At 50.7% G+C, this 20,422-nt stretch overlaps 1 protein-coding gene across 1 annotated transcript; it reads right to left on the reverse strand.

Annotated features, from left to right (window-relative positions):
• Positions 1-324: 324 nt before the first annotated feature.
• Positions 325-15,651, reverse strand: CD40 (CD40 molecule). Its single transcript, XM_084777689.1, has 9 exons — positions 15,498-15,651; positions 9,421-9,499; positions 9,050-9,175; positions 8,649-8,795; positions 8,173-8,266; positions 4,732-4,793; positions 1,974-2,060; positions 1,845-1,876; positions 325-1,029 (listed from the first exon to the last, which is right to left on the reverse strand). The coding sequence occupies exons 1-9, from the start codon at positions 15,543-15,545 to the stop codon at positions 859-861; spliced, it is 846 nt and encodes a 281-aa protein (XP_084633815.1). The 5' UTR covers positions 15,546-15,651; the 3' UTR covers positions 325-858.
• Between the last annotated feature and the right edge of the window lie 4,771 nt (positions 15,652-20,422).

The raw sequence follows: 20,422 nt of genomic DNA on the forward strand, positions 1-20,422 counted from the left end.
GTATGTGAGGACTTTGTGTGCTTGGTTTTGGTTTTAGTTGTTGTTCTTTAATGTTTGTTTCTGAGACGCTGTCATGTAGCCCATGCTGACCTTGAATTCACTATATAGCCAAGGCTGGCCTTGAATTCCTGCTACTCCTCCTGCGTACTGGGAATACAGACATCTACCACCACATCCATCTTAGGATATGTGCATACACACACACACACACACACACACACACACACACACACACGGGCACATACATTCATGCACGCACACATAGGCACGCACACACAGTCACACATACCACAGAGCATACATGGATGTCTAATGGCCTCTGGATTTGGTTCTCTGCTTTTACCATGTAATGTCAGGGATCAAAATCAGATAATCAGGCTTCAGCGACAAGGTTCCTTTACCCACAAAAGCCATCTTACCTGCCTTGGCATGTGTTTTTAAAAGCCATTTCTCTAACCAGCCCCCTCCCCGACCTGCTAGCATTTCTGAGACCCTGTTGTACAAATATATTACAGATTTATTTAGGCAGTCCTTTGCTGATGGGCAACCAGGTGCCTCCCGTGTCACATCCATGACTCCTTACGGGGAAAGCCGCAGTGACACATCTCTGCGTCCTGCAGCATTTGCACACTGCACGCTGTGGCTATATCACTGTGCGCCCCCGATGCCCAGGCTTTTCCTCCATCTTTAAAAGCAAGTGGAGAGAGATGAGATGACAGCAGGGGCAGGCATGAGAGTTGGCTGCCCTGGGCTGTGTCTGCGACCCTCTCCAGCCTCACATGCCAGCAGTCATCAGAGCCAGGCCCTTGCCTTCCTGCCATCGCCGCCACAGCAGTTCTGGGGCTCAGACCAGGTGCCTCAAGCCCACGCTGCCTGTCTCTCCTGCACCGAGATGCGACTCTCTTTGCCGTCCTCTTGTGCGACAGGCTGACACCCATGCAACGTCTCCTGCACTGGAGGAGCAGTGTTGTGGCCAGGATAATCTATCTCCACAGGATCTTGACGCCATCTAACCTCACGAGGTAAGGCCTGGGGAGACAAGGCATGAGATGCAAGGTCACCACTAGCCACAGAGCCATCCTACCCCTGAGGTGTGGAAGCCCCTCCTCCAAGGCTCTTCAGTGGGGGAGGAGGGGGGTGGGTGAAATATAAAAGCTGATTTCTTGGATGCTTCCTGCCCCCTGCTGGACACATGAAATTTGGCAGGAAACTTCCAGAGCCAGAGTCAGCCAGCGGAAGGAGAAACTGCCCCTCTGGTTCCACCTACTGGCCCCCGAAGGTGGGACTTCCCCAAGCAGCCCCGTTACTCGGACGATGGTGCCCAGCTCCGCTCTGTGGGGAAGTGATTGGGTAGGAGGAAGGGAGCGGGTGGGAGGAGCCCACTGTGTGTGTGTGTGTGTGTGTGTGTGTGTGTGTGTGTGTGTGTGTGTGTGTGTGTGTGTGGAGTGTGGTGCTGGGTGTATGTGCACTGGGTGTGGGTGTGGGTCCACAAGCCCATGTATGCAGTATTGGAGGCCAGAGGTCGGCATCAGCTGTCTTCTCTCACTATCAACCTTATTTTCTGGGTCAGGGACCCTCTTGGATCCTGGAGTACCCCATGGCAGCTGGACTGGCTTGCTAGCAAGTTCCAGAAATCTGTGTGTCCACTTCCCCCAACAGTGCTGGTATTGCAGGCTTTTTTTTTTCTTTCCCCATGGGCATTGGATCCAGACCCAGGTTCTTATACTTTGGAGCAAGCACTCCACCCACTGAGGAGGAGGAGGAGTCTGTCTCCCCATGCCATGAGCCTCCCTGCCTGCCCACCGCTCACTCCGTCCAGCTTCTCTCCCTCAGGGATGGCTTACCTCATCATCCTTTGGTTTCTTGACCACCTTTGCTAGGGAGAAAAAAAGGGATGGGGCATTGGGAGGCCTGGTCAGGATCAGTCACTGCAGTGCAGGGTCCTCCCTCCCTTCCCCCACCTGGGCACTTACTGATGTAGACAGACACCACCAAGACGATGACGAGGATGACCATCACAACGGGTATGATCAGTAGGGCTCGCATCCGGGGCTGGAAACCTGAAGAGACAGACTTGAGTGGACCTCACTGGTGGGCACTCCCACTGGCAGGTGTTCCCACTGGCAGGTGTTCCCACTGGCAGGTGTTCCCAGTCCTTGCCCAAAGCATCCTCTATAATTTGGGCCTCCTGCTATCAGAGCTTTCAAGCAGTAGCATTGTGGGTAATGTGGCCATTAGGGACCTTTGAAAGTGCTTTGTGGTATTTGCCAATGTTTATAGCTTGAGATATTCCATCTTGGTTGGGGGGTATGTGGGCCTGGTATATGTATAGGTGTGTGCACCTGTGCACACATTCAGAGGCCAGAGGGAAGACGTGGGTGTCCTGCTCTGTCAAAGTTCACCTCCTACGGAGGGAGAGCATTCCTCTGAGCCTGGAGCTAGTCTGGCAGGCAACAAGCTACCGCCATTCTTCTTCTTGCCCCCCCCCCCATTGTATTGGGGTCACAGTGTGACTGTGCCTAGCTCATGCTTGCACAATAAACACTTCTACCCTTTGAGCTGTTTCCTAGCCCTGGGAGATTCCAGTTGGGATGATCAGCCCCCTGTGAGCCAACTTCCCACCTGGGATCCATCAGCTGTGTGGTGCCGGGGCAGCCTGAGTGCCCGCCTGCCTCTCACACTCCCTTCCCTAAGCTGGAGTGGTTCAACTCCAGTGCCTGCATTGCTATGTCTGCTATGGAAGTGTGGAAGAGAGAAACAAAGTATGTCTTGTGTCTCCATTGCTATTCTAAGTGACAAATAAAAAGACCAAAAGGCAGGTGGTCTCAGAGGCAAGGGGTGCAACCACTTCCCCACAAAAGTGAAGGACACACACACCATCAGTCATCAAGGTTAGTCCTCTTTGACACAGGGTCTCACTAAGTGGCTCGTGCTGGCCTTGAACTTGGGGTTCTTATGCCTCAGACTCCTAAGTAATGGGACTGTTGGCCTCTACCACCACACCCAGCTCCTAGCTTGGGAGTCAGACACTAGTGGAGAAAACACTCACTGGCTTTTAAATAAACCTGTTTTGGAGCCAGGGCCGAGATTAGGATGAACTGAGATGGTCACAGCAGCATCTGGCAAGGCCCAGCTCCTACTTAGTTTTAAAACTTGCTATTTTATTCATCACGGTTTTTGTTTTACATTTGTTTCTATTTTTTCCTACTATGATATCAAATGTTGTTTTCTCTTGCTTACTGTCCCTTTGAGATATTTTGTTAAATGTTACATATGAGCTCAAGTGTTTTTCTCACTCCATTCCAATTTCAGCTTTAAAAAAAAAAAAAACCCAAAGTCAATCTTGAGAAAAAGCAAAGAGACTGTACTTTTATTTTCCTTCCCCTCTGTGGCACTGGGGGTCTAACCCATGACCTCACACATGCTGGACAAGTGTTGGGGGGTCTTACCCATGACCTCACACATGCTGGGAAAGTACAGGGGTCTAGCCCAGGACCTCACACATGCTGGGCAAGTTCTCCACCACTGAGCTCTAACCCCAGCTCTCTTCTTTTTTTTTTTTAAGGTAAGTTTTTAAATTTCTATCTATTTTTATTTTATGCATATCTGAGAATGCCTAGGTGTATGTATGTGCACCATGTGTGCGCCTAGTGCCAGCAGAGACATCGAATCCCTCGGAGCTGGAGTTATGCAGAGTTGTGAGCTGCCTGATGTGGGTGCTGGGAACTGAACCAAGTGAGGTCCTCTGCAAGAGCAGCAAATACCACCACTCCAGTGCTGGAAAAGATTTTAATTTTTTATTTACTTTTATTGTGTGTATGTGTGTACATGAGGTGTGTGCATGCGCATGTGCCATGGCGTACATGCAGAGGTCAGAGGACACCTTTCAGGAGGTGGCTTTCTCTTTCTACCTCTCCAGGGGCACAGCAAAAGCTTAACTCATTGAGCCATCTCAGCACCCCTCCTTTTACTTTCTGTGTTGACACAGTGTCTTCCTAAACTTCCCCGGGCCTAGCCTTGAGCGTGCAAAGCTCTTGCCTCATCTTTCTAAGTAGCTGTGCTGACAGGCCCACTTGCCAGACTTAGCTTTCTTTCTTTCTTTTTAAATTAATTTATTTATTATGTATATAATTCTGCCTGTGTGTGCCTGCCCACAAGAAGGGGGCGTCAGATCTCATTATAGATGGTTGTGAGCCACCATGTGGTTGCTGGGAATTGAACTCAGGACCCCTGGAAGAGTAAGACAGTGCTCTTAACCTCTGAGCCATCTCTCCAGCCCCAGACTTAGCTTTCTCAGCCATCTTTCTTCCCTCATTCAGTGGCAGCCTAGTCCCTGTTGTTATCTGAGTTTGTGGTCCATGCCGCTAGTCAAGCTTTGCACCCTAACATCCAAACTGAGGCTAGCCGATGACAGTGTCACCGTGTGCCCGCATCTCAGGCAAGGAACGGGGCAGCAGAATAGCACCCACAGTTCCCAAGCTGCAAAGTGCCATGCCAGGCACTTACAGCACCCGAGTAAGGTAGAAGCTGCTGTCAACCCATTTCACAATTGAAGAAACTGAGGCTCAGGCAGGGGTGTGACTCATACAGACACCAAGACAGGAGCTAAGGTACGGCAAACCAAACTGTCTCCTGCTCTCACCCCTCGCCCAGGACCCCTGTGCGCCACGGTCTCTCCCTTTGACCCTGCCTCCCAGACACTTTACAGGACCCAGTCTCCCCTGGACTCACCACAGACAGCATCAGTCTGATTCGTTCCTCCCCGTAGAACCATCAGCCCTCTGGCCTCACAGCTGCACAAAGACACATGTGTACACATGTATGTGCATGCACACATACACACACACATGCAGAGCAGAGGGAGGGATGGAAAGAGAGAGAAATGGGCCCCAAACCATAAGACTTCCCAAGCCCAGGGGACTCAGCCAGCAAGCAGCCAGTCCATATACACAGAGAACATGACTTACGGTACAGCAGCCCGAGCTGGTCATTATGGGAAGGGCAGGAACTCACAAGAAAAAGGTTACTGCCCTACTGGAGGGGGCATAAGCAGGAGTGTGGATGCTAAGGGCTTTGTGATATGAGCTAAATCAGACAGGGCGTGGTCCAGAAGCAAGACCCTCAAGGCAGGACGAATGGGAGAAGATGTGTTTGCTCTAAGGTGAGGCTTCTCAACCTTGCCACCTCCAGGTACTTTGTGTTGGGAAATGGGCTACGTTTCCCAGGATATTTAACAGTGCCTCTGCCTCCACCAGCCAAATGACAGAAACAGCCCCCTAATCAATTGTGGCATCTGAAATGTGCCACCAGATTTGTGGCCAGTGTCCCACAGAGAGCAAAACGGGGGCCCATTAAGAAGCTCTGGTTTAAGGGTCTCCTGGGAAGATTTTTTTTTTTCATGAAAGGGAGATCAGAAAGCCTTGAAAGATGTGAAAGTTGGAGGCAGCTAAGTGGGAGGTCAAGTGGGTGACACATGTGGTGGTATGCCCCAGGAAGGACGCTCTAGGCAGCTACAGAGTGTCCTTGGTGCCCAGCCAGATGACCTAACTAAGGAGAAGACCTGCCCCCCCTCCCCCAACAGCTCATGGAGGAGATACACAGAAGAGTGACCAGCCAGAAGCAGGACAGGAGTGGTGGTGTGAGATGTGGGATGGGTGGTCCTAGGAGAGGTGGACAGAGAGGGACATGGCAAAGGAAAAACCAGAGGAGGTGGCAGAAAAGCTTCAGAAAAAGCGCATGTAAGAAAAGCGCTCAACACCTTTACAAACCTTTGCCTGAAGCCTCCTGAAAGTAGGGACATCCCAGTTCCTGAGGGTCCCACACATACTGAGGTAGATTAAGGTGTCCCCAAAGGAAGAGCAGGAGGGCCCCAAAAGGTAGCAGCAGCACACAGCAGCCAAGAGGGCAGTGTGGTGGGTGCACAGTTGACTCCAGGACAGAAACCTCTAAGATTAGCTAAGACCCACTAGTGAGGCAGGCACTATTCCAAACAGAGATGAGAGGGAACAGAGAGGCTGTGACTCTCCACTTAGGAAGCTGTTAGCCCGGCAGGGCGTGGTGGTGGCTGGGTGTGGTGGCACAGGCCTTTAATCTCAGCACTTGGGAGGCAGAGGTAGGTGGATCACTATGAGTTCAAGGCCAACCTGGTCTACAAAGTGAGTCTAGGATAGCTAAGGCTACACAAAGAAACCCTGTCTTGAAGAAGAAGGAGAAGGAGAAGGAGAAGGAGAAGAAGAAGAAGAAGAAGAAGTCGCTGTTAGCCTTGGGGGAAAGTGAGCAGTAAACAAAGTATAGATGGTTGGGCACACTTGTATAAAATTGTCACAGGGCAGGGGTGGGGTTGGGCGAGCGGAGGAGGGTGGGTACGTGTGTTTATTTGCTCATTTAGTAGCAGGAATCTCTGGGAAGGGTGCTGGGGAAACAGCCTGCGGGGCAAGGTTTGCCCATTTGAAAAAATGTAAAAAATTAATGGAGCATGTGTTTAAGGGTCCTCCCTTGGGAGACTTTAAGCAAAAGAATAAACAGTGTGCTGGGGCACAAGGGCAGGGTGTTAGGGAAGAGACAGGAAAATGCAGCTGGAAGCCCAGCCCCATGCCAAGGAGTCTGGACTTCCTCCCAGAAGTAGCAGAGAGCCATGGTGTGCTTTAAATCATGCGTCCTGACCCAAAGGGAGCTAGGGAAGCTCACAATGGCAATATGATGCTGGGCCAGCCAGGGGAGACACCAGAGACGGGGGCCTGTGAGGAAACAAAGCCTTCACCGCTCCGCGATGATGAGGCCCAGACTCAGGTGACCACGCTAGAGACTGAGGAGGTGGGCTGCAAAGACACTCAGACCAGATGTAGCTGCCTGACTGAAGTGGATGACGGCTCACTACATGACTGCCTAGAGCCAGAACCTGCCTGTCACTTGGGGCCTCAGGGATTGCTTGGCTACGGCCCCATTCTGGATATACACTTTGAGGTGTTGGTGAAACCACTACATTCAGCAGTGGAACTTGACCTTCTGGGGCCCAAAACGACAGATCCAGGGGGGGTGGGGGGTGGGGCAGATGGGGCTATGGATGTAGATAAGACAGCCCAGGAGAGCTGGGGAAAGGTGACTGGAGAAGAGAACCCAGACAAAGGCCGACAAACACCAGTAAGAGTCAAGAGGGGCCTAGGGAGATAGACACTTCAGTCAGGAAAGCACTCACCTTCTAAGAAAACTGAGGACCAGAGTTCAATCCCTAGAGCCCACATTAAAGAAAAAGAAAAGAGCCGGGCATGGTGGCGCACGCCTTTAATTCCAGCACTCGGGAGGCAGAGACAGGCGGATCTCTGTGAGTTCGAGGCCAGCCTGGTCTACAGAGTGAGTCCAGGATAGCCAAGGCTACACAGAGAAACCCTGTATCAAAAAAACCAAAAAAAAAAAAAAAAAAAAAAAAAAAAAAAAAAGGAAAAAGAAAGAAAGAAAAGAAAAAAAAAATCCAGGCTTGGTGGCAAGTGGTTGTATTCCTATACTAGGACTCTCTTGGCCAGGCAGCCTAGCCTACTTGGCAAGTTCCTGGCCTGTGAGAGACTGTCTAAAAAAAAAAAAGAAAAGAAAAGAAAAGAAAAAAAAGAGAAAGGTGGATAGTACCAGAGGAGCAACGTACCAAGTTGATATCACACACACACACACACGAGCAAGCATATACCAAGAAAGTCAACAGAAAAAGGGAAAAAGAGGTGTCATGATGCCTCAAGAAGAAAGACTTCAAGAAGATATGGAAGCTGGGCACGGTGGTGCATGCCTGAAATCCCAGCACTCAGGAGGCAGAGGCAGGTGGATCTCTGTGAGTTCAAGGCCAGCCTGGTACAAATTGAGTGCAGGAGAGTCAAGGTTACATAGAGAAACCCTGTCTTGGAAAAAAAACAAAAAAAACAAAAGAGGAGGAGAAAAAGGAGAACAAGAAGAAAAACAAGAAGAAAAAGAACAAGACGCCGACAACATGGAGATCAACAAGCTCTATTAACTAAGCAAGAGCAAGCCAGAAAAAAAAAGCAGAAAGCATCCCTTAGGCCAACCACAAGGTCACATTCACGCATGACTGAGTGTGGCCATGGTGGAGCAGGGACTGAACAGCAAGTGGCTAAAGAGACCGAGACAGGACCCACAGTACAGCTAGTCGGGATGAGGCGACCCTTGTACCTTGTCCAAGGATGACACTTTCCAAAAGGCGACGACCCATTAGAGAAGAAGCCGGCTGGGCAGGGCTCACAGACCGTGTCAGTGGTCTCTGTGGCTGGGAGCATGTATGGAGGATGCATCAGCAGAGGGCCAGTGTCTGACTCCCAAGAGAGGCAGGAGACCCGTAGGGCAGGAAAGAGCACCTGCCTTCAGCTCCTTGGCCCATACTGCAGTGGCAGCCCTTGAAGGCCACAACCCAGCAGGAGTCAACCCTCCCCTCCCCCAGGAAGTTGCCCAGAGCGAGGTCAGAGTTTGAAAGATCCCATTTCCTGTTAACTAAAAGGAAGATGCCAGCGCAGGTGACAGTGTCTATACCCTCAGCTTCTGCCCGCCCCCCTCTGCCCCTGCCCCCCACCCCCCCCTACCCCGCAGGCCACCTCTCAACCCCAGCTCTTCTCTCCCACCCACAGAGCTGTTTGCCCAGGCAGGCCACTTACGCATCTGCTTGACTCCAAAGCCAGGGCCACAGGGTGTGTGCTGAGCGCACATCTCGCAGTCATCGCTGGTGCAGTGTTGACCTTGCTTACAGGTACAAATGGTGTCTGTATCCGAGGTGCCCTCCTTCTTAACCTGAAACCCTTGATCTGAGCAGAGACAAGACGGAAGGATGGGAAAGCCCTAGGGACCACACCAAGGGCCTTACTTCTCACATCGTCTGCTCTTTTGTTTTGTTTTGTTTGTTGTTTTGTTTTAAAGACTCTCATCCTAGTACCGGTAACAATTAACTAACTCATTCAACCCAGACTCCATTCTCACCAGGACTGACCCTAGCTACTAAAACCAGAGGGACTTCAACGTTAGGAATCATGAGCCCAGTTCTCAAGCAGCCCCCACATACTGAGTTCACAGTGTCTGTGCTGGTGACAGCGTATCTCTCTGTTCCAGTTGGCTAAGAATTCGCCTGAGTTGCACGGACGGCATTGGGTCTCCCCCAGATCCGTGCAATCGCTCACCAGTTTCTTTCCTGAAAAACAGGAGGAAAGGAGACAGGGTCAAGCCAATCCTGTGACTCAGTTTACGTCACAACCCGGTGGGCCGGGCCTATGGGGACTGGGGCTTGAGAGGGGACGTTTCAGACCCTACGTGAGCGGGGAGCCTGGCGTCAAGGAAGCAGGTGGGGAAAATGGGTCATTTTAGACTTGAGTTCACGGTTCGTATATGAGGTCCTGCCTCTGCCAGCGAACCAAGAGAGAAGAGGGGTCATCTCACCTGGCTGACACAAATCGCAGCACCGGCCATCGAGAAGGTACTGTCTGTCGCTGCATGTAATGCACTGTCCTAGGCGGACCTAAAAACAGAAGTGTGTAACTGGACGGGGTCTTTGACAGGCATGTTGAAAGTTTAGCCAAGACACAGGCTGTAGCAGATGTGTAACTCCAAAGCAGAAAGGACAGCCCCCCCCCCACACACACACACACGACGGGGCCTGTTGGTTTTGCACTTCACTGCCACATGGTTAGAAAAAGCACCTGAAGTCTTCCTGCCATCTCACGAAGCAAGAAGTCAGAACTCTCTAACCTGAATGGATCCACTTGACCCCTCAGTGCTCCCAAGATCCAGCCGGAAGGGGGGATGCCATCACTTCAGAAGTCTAGAGTCCCGAGGCGGCTGGCTGAGCTGGCCTCCACCCCATCACCTGAAGCCAGCAGGACAAGAAGCCTCTACAGAGGGCAACACTGAGCAGCAGCAATGCTGAGATGTTTGCCCAGGGACAGAATCAAAGCTCTCAACATGTTCTCTCTCCATCAACTGTGTTTCACTCTCACGGTTTCTACAACATCCGGGTACCACCCATGCTGTGACCTGCCCCTTGCTAATTTAAACACCCTTCTCTTAACTGTAAATCGTCTATTGTTGCCTCAAGAGACAGCCAGTATCACTTCCTATAAATTACAAGAAACCCTAAAAATACTCTCAACAGATTCATGACAGCTTTACTTGCTGAGAGCCTCTACTCTGCCTGACTCTTGATTTTAGTTTTAAAGACTGATTGATTGATTATATATAGTAGTCTCCTGCAAGTACACTGTCACACCAGAAGAGGGCACCAGCTCTCATTATAGATGGTTGTGAGCCACCATGGGGTCGCCAAGAATTGAACTCAGGACCTCTGGAAGAGCAGCCAGTGCTCTTAACCCCGGAGCTATCTCTCCAGCCCCTTGATTTTAGTTTTTAAAAGGGGGATTAGCAAGTCTTTGAAAGGCACTAACTAGCCAAGCTGGTGGCGGGTGGCTGGAGAATCTCTGTTAGTTCTAGGCCAGCCTGATTTACAAAGCAAGTTCCAGGACAGCCAAGGCTGTTACACAAAGAAACCCTGTCTCAAAAGAAAAAAGAAAGAAAGAAAGAAAGAAAGAAAGAAAGAAAGAAAGAAAGAAAGAAAGAAAGAAAGAAAGAAAGAAGAAAGAAAGAAGAAAGAAAGAAAGAAAGAAAAAGAGGCATTAACTATGATCACGCTCCAGAGACCTGCTCCTTGAAAAATAAGGACAGGGCAGCAAGATGGCTCAGCAGGTCAAGGCACTTGCTGCCAAGCCTGCTGACCTGAGTTCATTCCCTAAGGACCCCACGGTAGGAAAGACTGGCTTCCATAATTCGTCCTCTGACCTCCACACATACTAAGGTACTCAAACATGCATGTGCACATGCATGCAAATAATATCAGTAAAATAAGTGTAATAAAGTTAATTTTCTTAAAGTATGAAAGATTTTTTTTTTTTAAAAGAACCATAAAGTGGGCCTTGTGTTTTGCTATGCGGACACTCACGTTGCCCTGTTTGTGACTTGGAGCATGCACTTGCCATAATCCAAGTGTGGGGAGGTCAGGGAACAACACTGGCCTCAGCCTTTCCCTCCCACCTTGTTAAAACAGGGCCTCTCTGTTGTTCTCAACTGCATATGCCCAGCTGGCTGGCCTGAAAACTTCTGGGGACTTTCCTGTGGCCACCTCATGCCCCCCTGTGGGAGCATCGGGATGGCGGGGCTTCTGCTATCACACACCACCTTACGCGGCCTGCAGGGATGAGCGCAGGTCCTCATGCAAGTGCTGAGGCCACTGCGGGCTCTCTGCAACCTTATGCTTGCCGTTTTATGTGAGGGTTTTAAGACTTTAATTTTTTTGTTTTTTAGATTCATTTATTTCATTTTGTGTGTACAAGTGTTTTGCTTGCAGTCTGAACATTGCACCACGCCCATGCCTGGTGCCCTTGAAGATCAGAGGAGGCCACGGGATTCCCTGGAACTGGTGTCATGGTTGCCTGTGAGACAAGTGAGGGTGCTAGGAAACTGAACCTGCGGCCCCTACAAGAGCAACAAGGTTCTAACCAGCTCTCTAGCCACCAGATTTTTTTTTTTTAACTATAGGTAGATGTGTGGATAGGTGCATGTGTGAGCGCAGGTGCCCTCAGAGTTCAGAGGAGAGAATTGGATACCCTCGGGGCTAGGGTTGCGAGCTGCACAGTGTGTGCCCTGGGAACCTAACTCCAGCCCTCTGCAAGTGCGGCACGTGCTCTCAGCTGCTGAGCCATCCCCTCCAGCCTGCATGGGTGTTCCTTAAAGTCAGGCTACATTCTAGAAACAACCATGGCCAGGAATTGTGCGTAGCCCACATTCAAACATGACGCCCATCATTCTGCATCACACACTAATTATTTTTGCTTTTGTTAAACTGTGTTTCCTCTCCATTAAAGATTTGTTTTTATGGGGCTGGAGAGGTGGCTCAGTGGTTAATTAAGAGCACCGACTGCTTCTTCCAGAGGTCCTGAGTTCAATTCCCAGCACCTACATGGTGGCTCACAACCATCTATAATGAGATCTGGTGCCGTCTTCTGGCGGGCAGGCACACATGCAGACAGAACACTGTATAATAAATAAATAAATAAATAAATAAATAAATAAATAAATAAATCTTGGGACTGGAGAGGTGGCTCAGTGGTTAAGAGCACTGCCTGCTCTTCCAAAGGACCTGGGTTCAATTCCCAGCACCCACATGGCAGCTCACAACTGTCTGTAATGCTAAGATCTGATATCCTCACACCAATGCACATAAGTTAAAATTAAATAAAATATTAAAAATAAATAAATAAATAATAAAAATAAAAATAATTAAATCTTTTTTTAAAAAAATGATTGATTTTATTACTCTATTTATGTGCCAGCCCAATGTGGGTAGTAAGAACTGAACTTGGCAGCCAGGATGTGCTCTTACCCACTAAGCCATCTCTCTAGCCCTGTTTCATCACCTGCCCTGGAGGTCAGGGTAGGAGAATGTGAAAGAACATACGCGCATGGCCTGGCAGTCTACCCTGGCACAAAATGGCCACTTTTAATGAGCTCACACAGATGAGTGTCTGCTTGCAGGCCCTGCACCCTGGTATCTGACTGTCCAGGATCCAGGAAATTGAAAGGGTCTCATCCAACCTGGCCATCCAAGCAAACTACTTAATGAAATGCGTCTGAAAGCTCCTGCCCCCAACATTGCATCTTCGGCAGGCAGCACCTCCTCAGGTGTCCCACCCTTCTTCCAGAGCAGTGAAAAAGTCCTAGATGGCATCTTTGAATGAGCGGGAGGGGGGGGAACGACCGACACACCTTCCTTCTGGTGGCTTGTCAGCCCCAGTGTCCGTTCCCCAAAGCACTGGTCCTCCCTCAACAAAATGTCTCAGGGCCACAGCTTGGAGACCTTTGCCATGTGAATGGCAGGCAGAGAAGTCAGATATAGACTCAGACTCATGTCTAGAGATTTTAGGCAAAACTCTTCCCCTTTCTGAGACTCATTTTGGTCATCTGTGTAACAGAGAAGTCAGGAGAAACCAAGTGAAGGCTATTGGCAGCCTCACTCACAGCCCCACGCACAGGAAGGCCTCAATAAATAGCATCCGCTATTTCTGTCAGGGCCCAGCCCCTACCTGGAGCCCAGACTGGGGGCTTCCAAAGGCTGACTTTGCTCTTGGGTGGTCCAGACCACCCTTCATCATGCCTCCATTTCTTCCTCCGTTCCTCCCAAAAGGCCCACGCCCACTTCTCCCCCACTCCACCCTCCTCCTGTGTCCTGGCTCCCTCCCTAAAAGCTATTGCTTAGATCAGTGGTTCTCAACCGTCCTAACGCTGCAACTCTTCACAGTTCCTCATGTCGCGGTGACCCCCCACACCATAAAATTATTTTCGTTGCTACTTCATAATTGGAATTTTGCTACTGTTATGAGTTGTAATATAAATGTGTTTTCTGATGGTCTTAGACAACCCCTGTGAAAGGGTCATTTGACAACTCCCACCTCAAAGAATCAGCCCATAGGTTGAGAACCACTGACTAGGGTGAAAAAAAAAAAAAACACCCGAAAGCTTGTAAACCATCTGCCTCCTCCCCTCCCCTCCCCTCCCTCTCCCTGTCCTCTCCTCTCCTTTCCCCTCCCCTCCCCTCCCCTCCCCTCCCCTCCCCTCCCCTCTCCCCTCCCCTCCCCTCCCCTCCCCTCTCCTCTCCTTTCCCCTCCCCTCCCCTCCCCTCCCCTCCCCTCCCCTCCTCTCTCCTCCCCTCCCCTCCCCTCCCCTCCCCTCCCCTCTCCTCCCCTCTCCCCTCCCCTCTCCTCCCCTCTCCCCTCCCCTCCCCTCCCCTCCCCTCCCCTCTCCTCCCCTCTCCCCTCTCCTCTCCTCCCCTCTCCCCTCCCCTCCCCTCTCCTCCCCTCCCCTCCCCTCCCCTCCCCTCCCCTCTCCCCTCCCCTCCCCTCCCCTCTCCTCTCCTTTCCCCTCCCCTCCCCTCCCCTCCCCTCCCCTCCCCTCCTCTCTCCTCTCCTTTCCTGTAGCTGACCTCCACAGTTACCCTTGCTGGACCACATGGCAGAACCTACACTCCTTGGCTAGGGATGTAACCCAGCTGATACAGTGACTTCCCAGCATACATGAAGCCCTGGGCTCCACTTTAAGTGCCACATAAAACTAAGCCTGGTGATGCATGCCTGCAGTCCCAGCACTAGGGAGGTGGAGGCAGGAGGATTCGAAATCCAAAGGCAGGAGAGACGGCTCAGCCATTAATACGCTTGCCACATACACGTGTGGGCCAGGATTCTGCTCCTCAGAACAGCTGTAAACGCCAGGTCTTTGTAGTGACCTCCCTGCAATCCCAGCCCTAGAAGGCCCAAGCAGGGGATCCCCAGGGCAAGCTGGCTAGTGATACATGCCATGTGGGGAGCTCTGGGTTTCACTGAGACCCTGCTTTTATGAGTAAGGTGGGAGAGAGTCCAAGAATGACTCACGATATCAGCTCCAGGCCACCACGTGCAAGTGCGCACATGTACCCACACATACATACAAACCACGCATGTACAACGAGGGAAAAAAATAAACCAAAAGGCATCCTCAACTACATCATGAGTTTGAGGCCCACTTGTGATAGATTAGATCAGCTGAGTGACAGATATGTGCTTAGGGCACTAATTGTCCCAGCTGCAGGTCTGCACAGCATGACACCTGCCCACATAAGCCCCTCTCTCTCCAACCAAATCCAACCTACAGTGCTTGAAAGCAAAGGGAGCCAAGCCGGAGGAGTGGGGATAGGATTCAGGTAGTCAGGGGATTCCCAGCCTCCAGAATGAGGAACTGCAGAAATACATTTAAAGCAAAAGTGAATCAAGTGCTGGCTTCTGAAAATCCCCGAGATGTGCTTGGTTGGGTCTGAGCCCTTCTGGCGCCTGGAGAAACCTACTCTGATCCCGTCACCCTTTCTCGGGTTCCATAGCTTTTCCTCTCCTTCTCTGGGCGTTTCCTGTGCCGTCTTAAGTTCAAGGGGCAGAGGCACAAATTTGGGGATGCCTCCTAGATTGGCTTGGCTAAGATAGGGGTATGGTGGACCTGGGACCCTGGACAAAAGTGACCCCAACTGGCAAGGAGAAGACAACCAATGGGAGTGACAGGAAACAGGCCAGGCCTGCCCCTTCCCCTAGCCAGGGTATTTTCTTTCCGGTCTGGTAACCCTTTCCAGTCTTTGTGGCCAGTTCCTCAGGCCAGGCTTGGATCAGATAAAGCTGTCCAGGCACCGCTGTGTGGATGTGCCCTCTCTAACCACCTTCTGTGGACTAATTGCGAACAGAACTGCACCCTCCCGGGAGGAGAGGGGGGCAGCCCACCTCATCATTTTTTAGTCAAAACCAAAAAGTTCTTGCCCATCCCACTCACCCCGTCCAGCCTTCCCCAAATCAGCTAGGAGGAGCTCATCCCCACTCCCGAAGGCTTCTCTCCTCTTGCCGTCTCCCACTCTCAAATCCCTCACCCCCTTTGGGGTCAAAAGAGAAGCCACTCACCGCTGTCAGCAAGCAGCACCAGAGCGCGTACTGCCAAGGCAAAGGCATCTTTGCGGGGCGAGATCAGAGCTGCCAGATCACAGGACTTCGGGTGAGGCCGCTAGAAACTCTAAAGTCCCTGCCAGGAGGCCCCGCCCAGGAAAGGGGCTGGGTCTTCGGGCACCAATTGTAGAGGGCCTTAGGCTAGTCTCAGAGCAGGGATTTCCCCCCAGGACCTTCCCAGGAGTCTGATTTCCCCCAGGAGTTTAAGGTGACAGAAAGAGGCATGATCCCGAAGGGGAGCCCTTTCTCTACATCCTCGGGACCCTCCGTCCCCACCCCACCCCCGCCCCGCCGCCTCAATATCGCTGGGAATCTTTGCAGAACCGAAAGCGTCCAATGGGGACAGAAAGGTCTAAGGAAGTCCCCAGCAACACTGCAAACCCAGAAAAAAAACCGGGAAAGGCCGTTTGGAGAGCAAGGAGGCAATTCAAGAAAATTAGTTCCCTTCTCAGTTTCTCTTTCTTGAGAAGGAAATTCCCACGTGTAGGGGCAGCGTCCCATCCTCTCATGAGTGTATGCCACCCATGTGTCCTCCACTGCCTTCTATCAGCCCAGCCCAGCTCCAAGCTGGAGTCTGAAGACAGGCGTTTACTCTGTGGACCAGTCTTTCGCAGGATCACAGGCCCCTTGAGAAATGTTAGAAGACAAGATAGAGACCACCACCCCCCCATTCCTCCATGAACGTTGCCGGGTTTGGGTGGTGCGTGTGGAGCAAGGATCTCAACTCTGGTCCTCATGCTTGCAAGGCAGGCAGGCACTTTATCCTGGGTGTCCTCTGTCTCCCCAGTACCACCAACCCACTGTTCATCATTGTATTCTCTCCTCCTCCTCCTCCTCCTCCTCCTCCTCCTCCTCCTCCTCCTCCTCCTCCTCCCTCTCGTTCTTCTTCCTCTCTCCCTCTCTCTCTCTCTCTCTCTCTCTCTCTCTCTCTCTCTCTCTCTCTCTGTCCCCTCCCCCTTCCCCTTGGAGTACATGGATGGGAGTCAGGGGACATCTTAGGGGACTTAATTGTCTCCCTCCAGCATGTGGGATCCTCATCTCATGCCCTGCAGCACCATCACCACCACCACCACCACCATTTTTGAGCCAGGGCAAACGTCTGCTCTGCAGCTAGGGTGGCCTGGCTTCTGGTCCAAGCTCTGGGCCCTGATGCACTGAGTTCACTCGAGGCTCAATTTCCCCATCTCAGTCTCCTCCCAGGAACTTGAACTGGATGGTGCTTGGGATGCTGATCCTCCAAACTCTGGACATACAAGCCATGCTGAGAGACCACGCTGCAAAGAAAAGGAAAAGTGGGGAGGGAAAGAATGCTACATTAACCCCAGGCGTGGGGCCTGTCTTACTTGATGTTCTATTACTGTGAAGAGACCGCGACCAAAGCAGTTACGAAGAAGGCGTTTAACTGGGGGCTTGCTTACAGTTTTAGAGGGTCAGTCGTACGGCACTGGAGCAGCAGCTGAGAGCTCTCATCCTGATCCACAGGCAGCAGGAGGGGGTAGAGGGAGACTGGGCCTGGCATGGGCTTTTGAAACCTCAAAGCCCACATCTAGCGACACACTTCCTCCAGTGAGGCCACACCTCCTAATCTTCCGAAACAGTTCCGCTAGCTGGGACCAGGCATTGAAACATATGAGCCTCTTGGTTCCATTCTCATTCAAACCACGTGGCAGCCTTGGCTACAAAGTCATAATCACAGCTTCTTTTGTCTTCACTCCAGACTTAGAAGTCTCAGAAGAAGTTGCCTTCCTGAGGGGGCACAGGGCCAGCTGAATGGCTGAGGAGCATATGCCTGCAGGCCAGGTTCCTCTACGTTGTCTGTCTCCTCCCTCTGGAATCCATCTTGTTGCCTGTCACTGGTGCCACTGTCCTCCCTCTGAGGCCCATAGTGAGTATGTGAACAGGTTGTCAATTCTCACCCCCAGGGACAGGCCCCATCACAAAGGAGATGGCAAGTGGGACACACTCTGTTGGTCTCAGTACTGTCTTCAAGCTACAGTGGCCTCCTAGGTAGAAAGGATGGTGGTCACGTACAAAAAGGCCAGAAATACTCATTCAGGACCCAGGAGTCTCCATGAAAGCCACCCGAAGACATCCAGGATGAAGAGAAAAATTAAGCTAACTTTTCCTTTTTCCATCCCCTTTGGAAACAAGCCTGGTTTCATCCCTGGAGGTGGAGGGAGCACCCCTGGATAACTTCAACTATTGCTTATTCCTTATTTGCTTGATTCCAAAATTGGGCCCTTCACAGAACTGCCTGGGGGAAGCCAGTACACAGAATTAAAACATTAATTATATTATATAAAAACATATCATAGCGGCAATTAAAGCATCTTAAATTAATGTGTGAAAGAATAAATAGTAGCCTTCGTGTCGCCCCATGGGGTGCAGGCCAGACAAGATAAAAGGAAGATATTTCAGTTCACACAAATCCCTAGGAGATGCTTGTGGTGAGACCCAGGGAAAGAACAAAACGGCACTGGGCTGAGAAGAGAGTGAGGAAGGATGGGGTAAGGAGATGATTTCAGGGGAGGTGGCAATGACATCAATGGAAGAGTCCAGCAATAGAGGTAGAGTGGGGCGAGAGATGCTGGAAAGAACGGTGACCGAGCCTGGAGGAAGCAGCCTTTGTGAGAAGCAGGGGGGTGGGGGGCAGGCAAGTAGCCGAGGAGCATGCTTGCAGGTAAGAGTGGGCGACATCTACCATCCAAAAACCCAGCTCTACTCATGAGTCGTTTCCCTGCATCTGTCCCTCACCGTCACCTAATATGTACCACTTCCTGTTCCTTTTCCTATGCAGTGTGCTGTACCTACATGTACACTTGCCCTTGCGTGTTTGTGTGTGTGTGTGTGTGTGTGTGTGTGTGTGTGTAAGTCTATATGTGTGTGTCTGAGTATCTGTGTATATGTGTGATTTTTTTTAAAAAAGGATGTAAAGGTAATTGTTTTTCAGATTTTAACTCTGTCATGCACTTGTCAGGATTTTTTGTGGTGGATAAGTGCACAAAATATAATTAATAGTGAAAGTATAAAATCCAATGTGAAGCTCTATGGCTTCAGAAAGGCTATTCCAACTGTATAGATGTTCATTGAGATGTGTAGGCTTAGGGTCTGACGAATCTCACTAGATGATTTGTTTTGTTTTGTTTTTTGTTTTTTGAGAAAGGGTTTCTCTGTGTAACCTTGGCAGTCCTAGACTCATTTTGTAGACCAGGCTGGCCTCGAATTCACAACAATCTGCCTGCCTCTTGCCTCCCAAGTGCTGGGATTAAAGGCGTGTGCCACCACGCCCAGCTGATTTTTTTTTTTTTAGATTTATTTATTATGTATAGTGTTATGCCTACATGTACACTTGCACACCAGAAGAGGGCACCAGACCTCATTATAGATGGTTATGAGCCACCATGTGGTTGCTGGGAATTGAACTCAGGACCTTTGGAAGAGCAGCCAGTGCTCTTAACTTCTAAGCCATCTCTCTAACCCCCTGATTTTTTTTATTCATAAGTTCATTACAATAAAGTTTTATTTTTTTAAAAGGGGGGTACTGGGCCATGCTGGCTCATGCTTTTAATCCTAGCACTCAGGAAGCAGAATAAATTTCTTTGAGTTCAAGAACAGCCTGGTCTACATAGTGAGTTCTAAGGCAGCCAGAGCTACATAGTGAAACATTGTCTCAAAAAATTAATTAATTAAAAAATAATCCCAACTAGTATGGAAGCCTGATTGTGTTCCCAAAGTTTTCACTGGCTCCCCAGGACCATCACTTTTTTTTTTTTTTTGGTTTTTCGAGACAGGGTTTCTCTGTGTTATCTTCCCTATCCTGAACTCTAGACCAGGCTGGCCTTGAACTCATAGTGATCCACCTGCCTCTGCCTCCTGAGTGCTGGGATTAAAGGTATGAGGCACCACGCCCCAGGCTACACAGCCTTGGGCTTCCAAGACTTCACCTCTAACTAGCTTTCCACTTCGTGTCCTAGCTCAGTCCCCACATGTCCCGCACTGTCACCTCTACCTGGTAATACCTTCCCCTTACCTCCTTTCCTCCCATTTCTCAGTGCTGCAGTTCAGGGCACTTCCTCCTCGAACTCTTCCTCTGACAACCCTCTTGGGGGGGGAGTGACACAAGGCGGTGACACACACACAAACACACACACCTCCCAAGCGCCCCCCCCCCACTCCAAGTTCCACAGCCAATCGCCTGAGTGAAACTTGGCCCACCATGCTGCACTTCAATTATTCTGTTTATTTGTGGAACCAGTGGGCTGAGGCGGCTCGACTCCATGGGGCCCAGTAATGAAGCTCTAAGCCTAATCTCTGCCTCCAGCCATGCACAGCTGAGTTTCCCTTTTCTGTCCCTTAATGACATTTTGGGCAGATTGCATTACTTTTGGATCACTTTCTGTTGTTAAACCTCCATCCTTTGACGCTTTATTCTCAAACTCAATTTAAATCTCATTTCATCTTCCCTGCTCATCCAAGGATTGACTTGAGCTAGAAAGAATCTTGTTCGGCTAGAAATAAAAAGCGGGGAAGGAGAAAGGACTGGCTGGGAGATGCGCCCCAGCACCTTCCCCGGAAAGGGAGAAGCAGGGGAGAGCAGCTACCCCTGATGGAGTGTCTGGCCTCTGCAAAGCCTCTCTCCCTGCTGGTTGACCCTCCAGCCTGTCTCCGGTGGCCAAGTGTTGGCTTCTCCGATGGGTGCTGAGTAACTTTCTTAGTTTTCCCCTTGGACGGTCCTCAGATGGGGTATCCAGCTCAGATTTTAACCTTCCTCTCCTACTGCGCTAGCACCTGGAGACTGCAGTGGGACCCTCTTGCCCAGAAGTCAGTCTGCATAGATGAGACCTCAGAAAAGTACTCCGGCCCAGCTACTGTGATGTTCGCTT

This window comes from Acomys minous (genome assembly GCF_964271855.1).
Source record: "Acomys minous genome assembly, chromosome: 3".
In the NCBI taxonomy this organism is placed as follows: Eukaryota; Metazoa; Chordata; class Mammalia; order Rodentia; family Muridae; genus Acomys; species Acomys minous.

Bases quoted from the DNA above. Each gene is read 5' to 3' on its own strand.
- CD40 (XM_084777689.1), bottom strand. From the start codon at position 15,545: ATGCCTTTGCCTTGGCAGTACGCGCTCTGGTGCTGCTTGCTGACAGCG. The intron at 4,794-8,172 runs GTACAAGGGTCG...GTCTTTGTGCAG, and splicing joins AAGTGTCATCCTTGGACAAG to CTGTGAGGCCAGAGGGCTGA. The intron at 1,877-1,973 runs GTAAGTGCCCAG...TTTTCTCCCTAG, and splicing joins GGTGGTGTCTGTCTACATCA to CAAAGGTGGTCAAGAAACCA.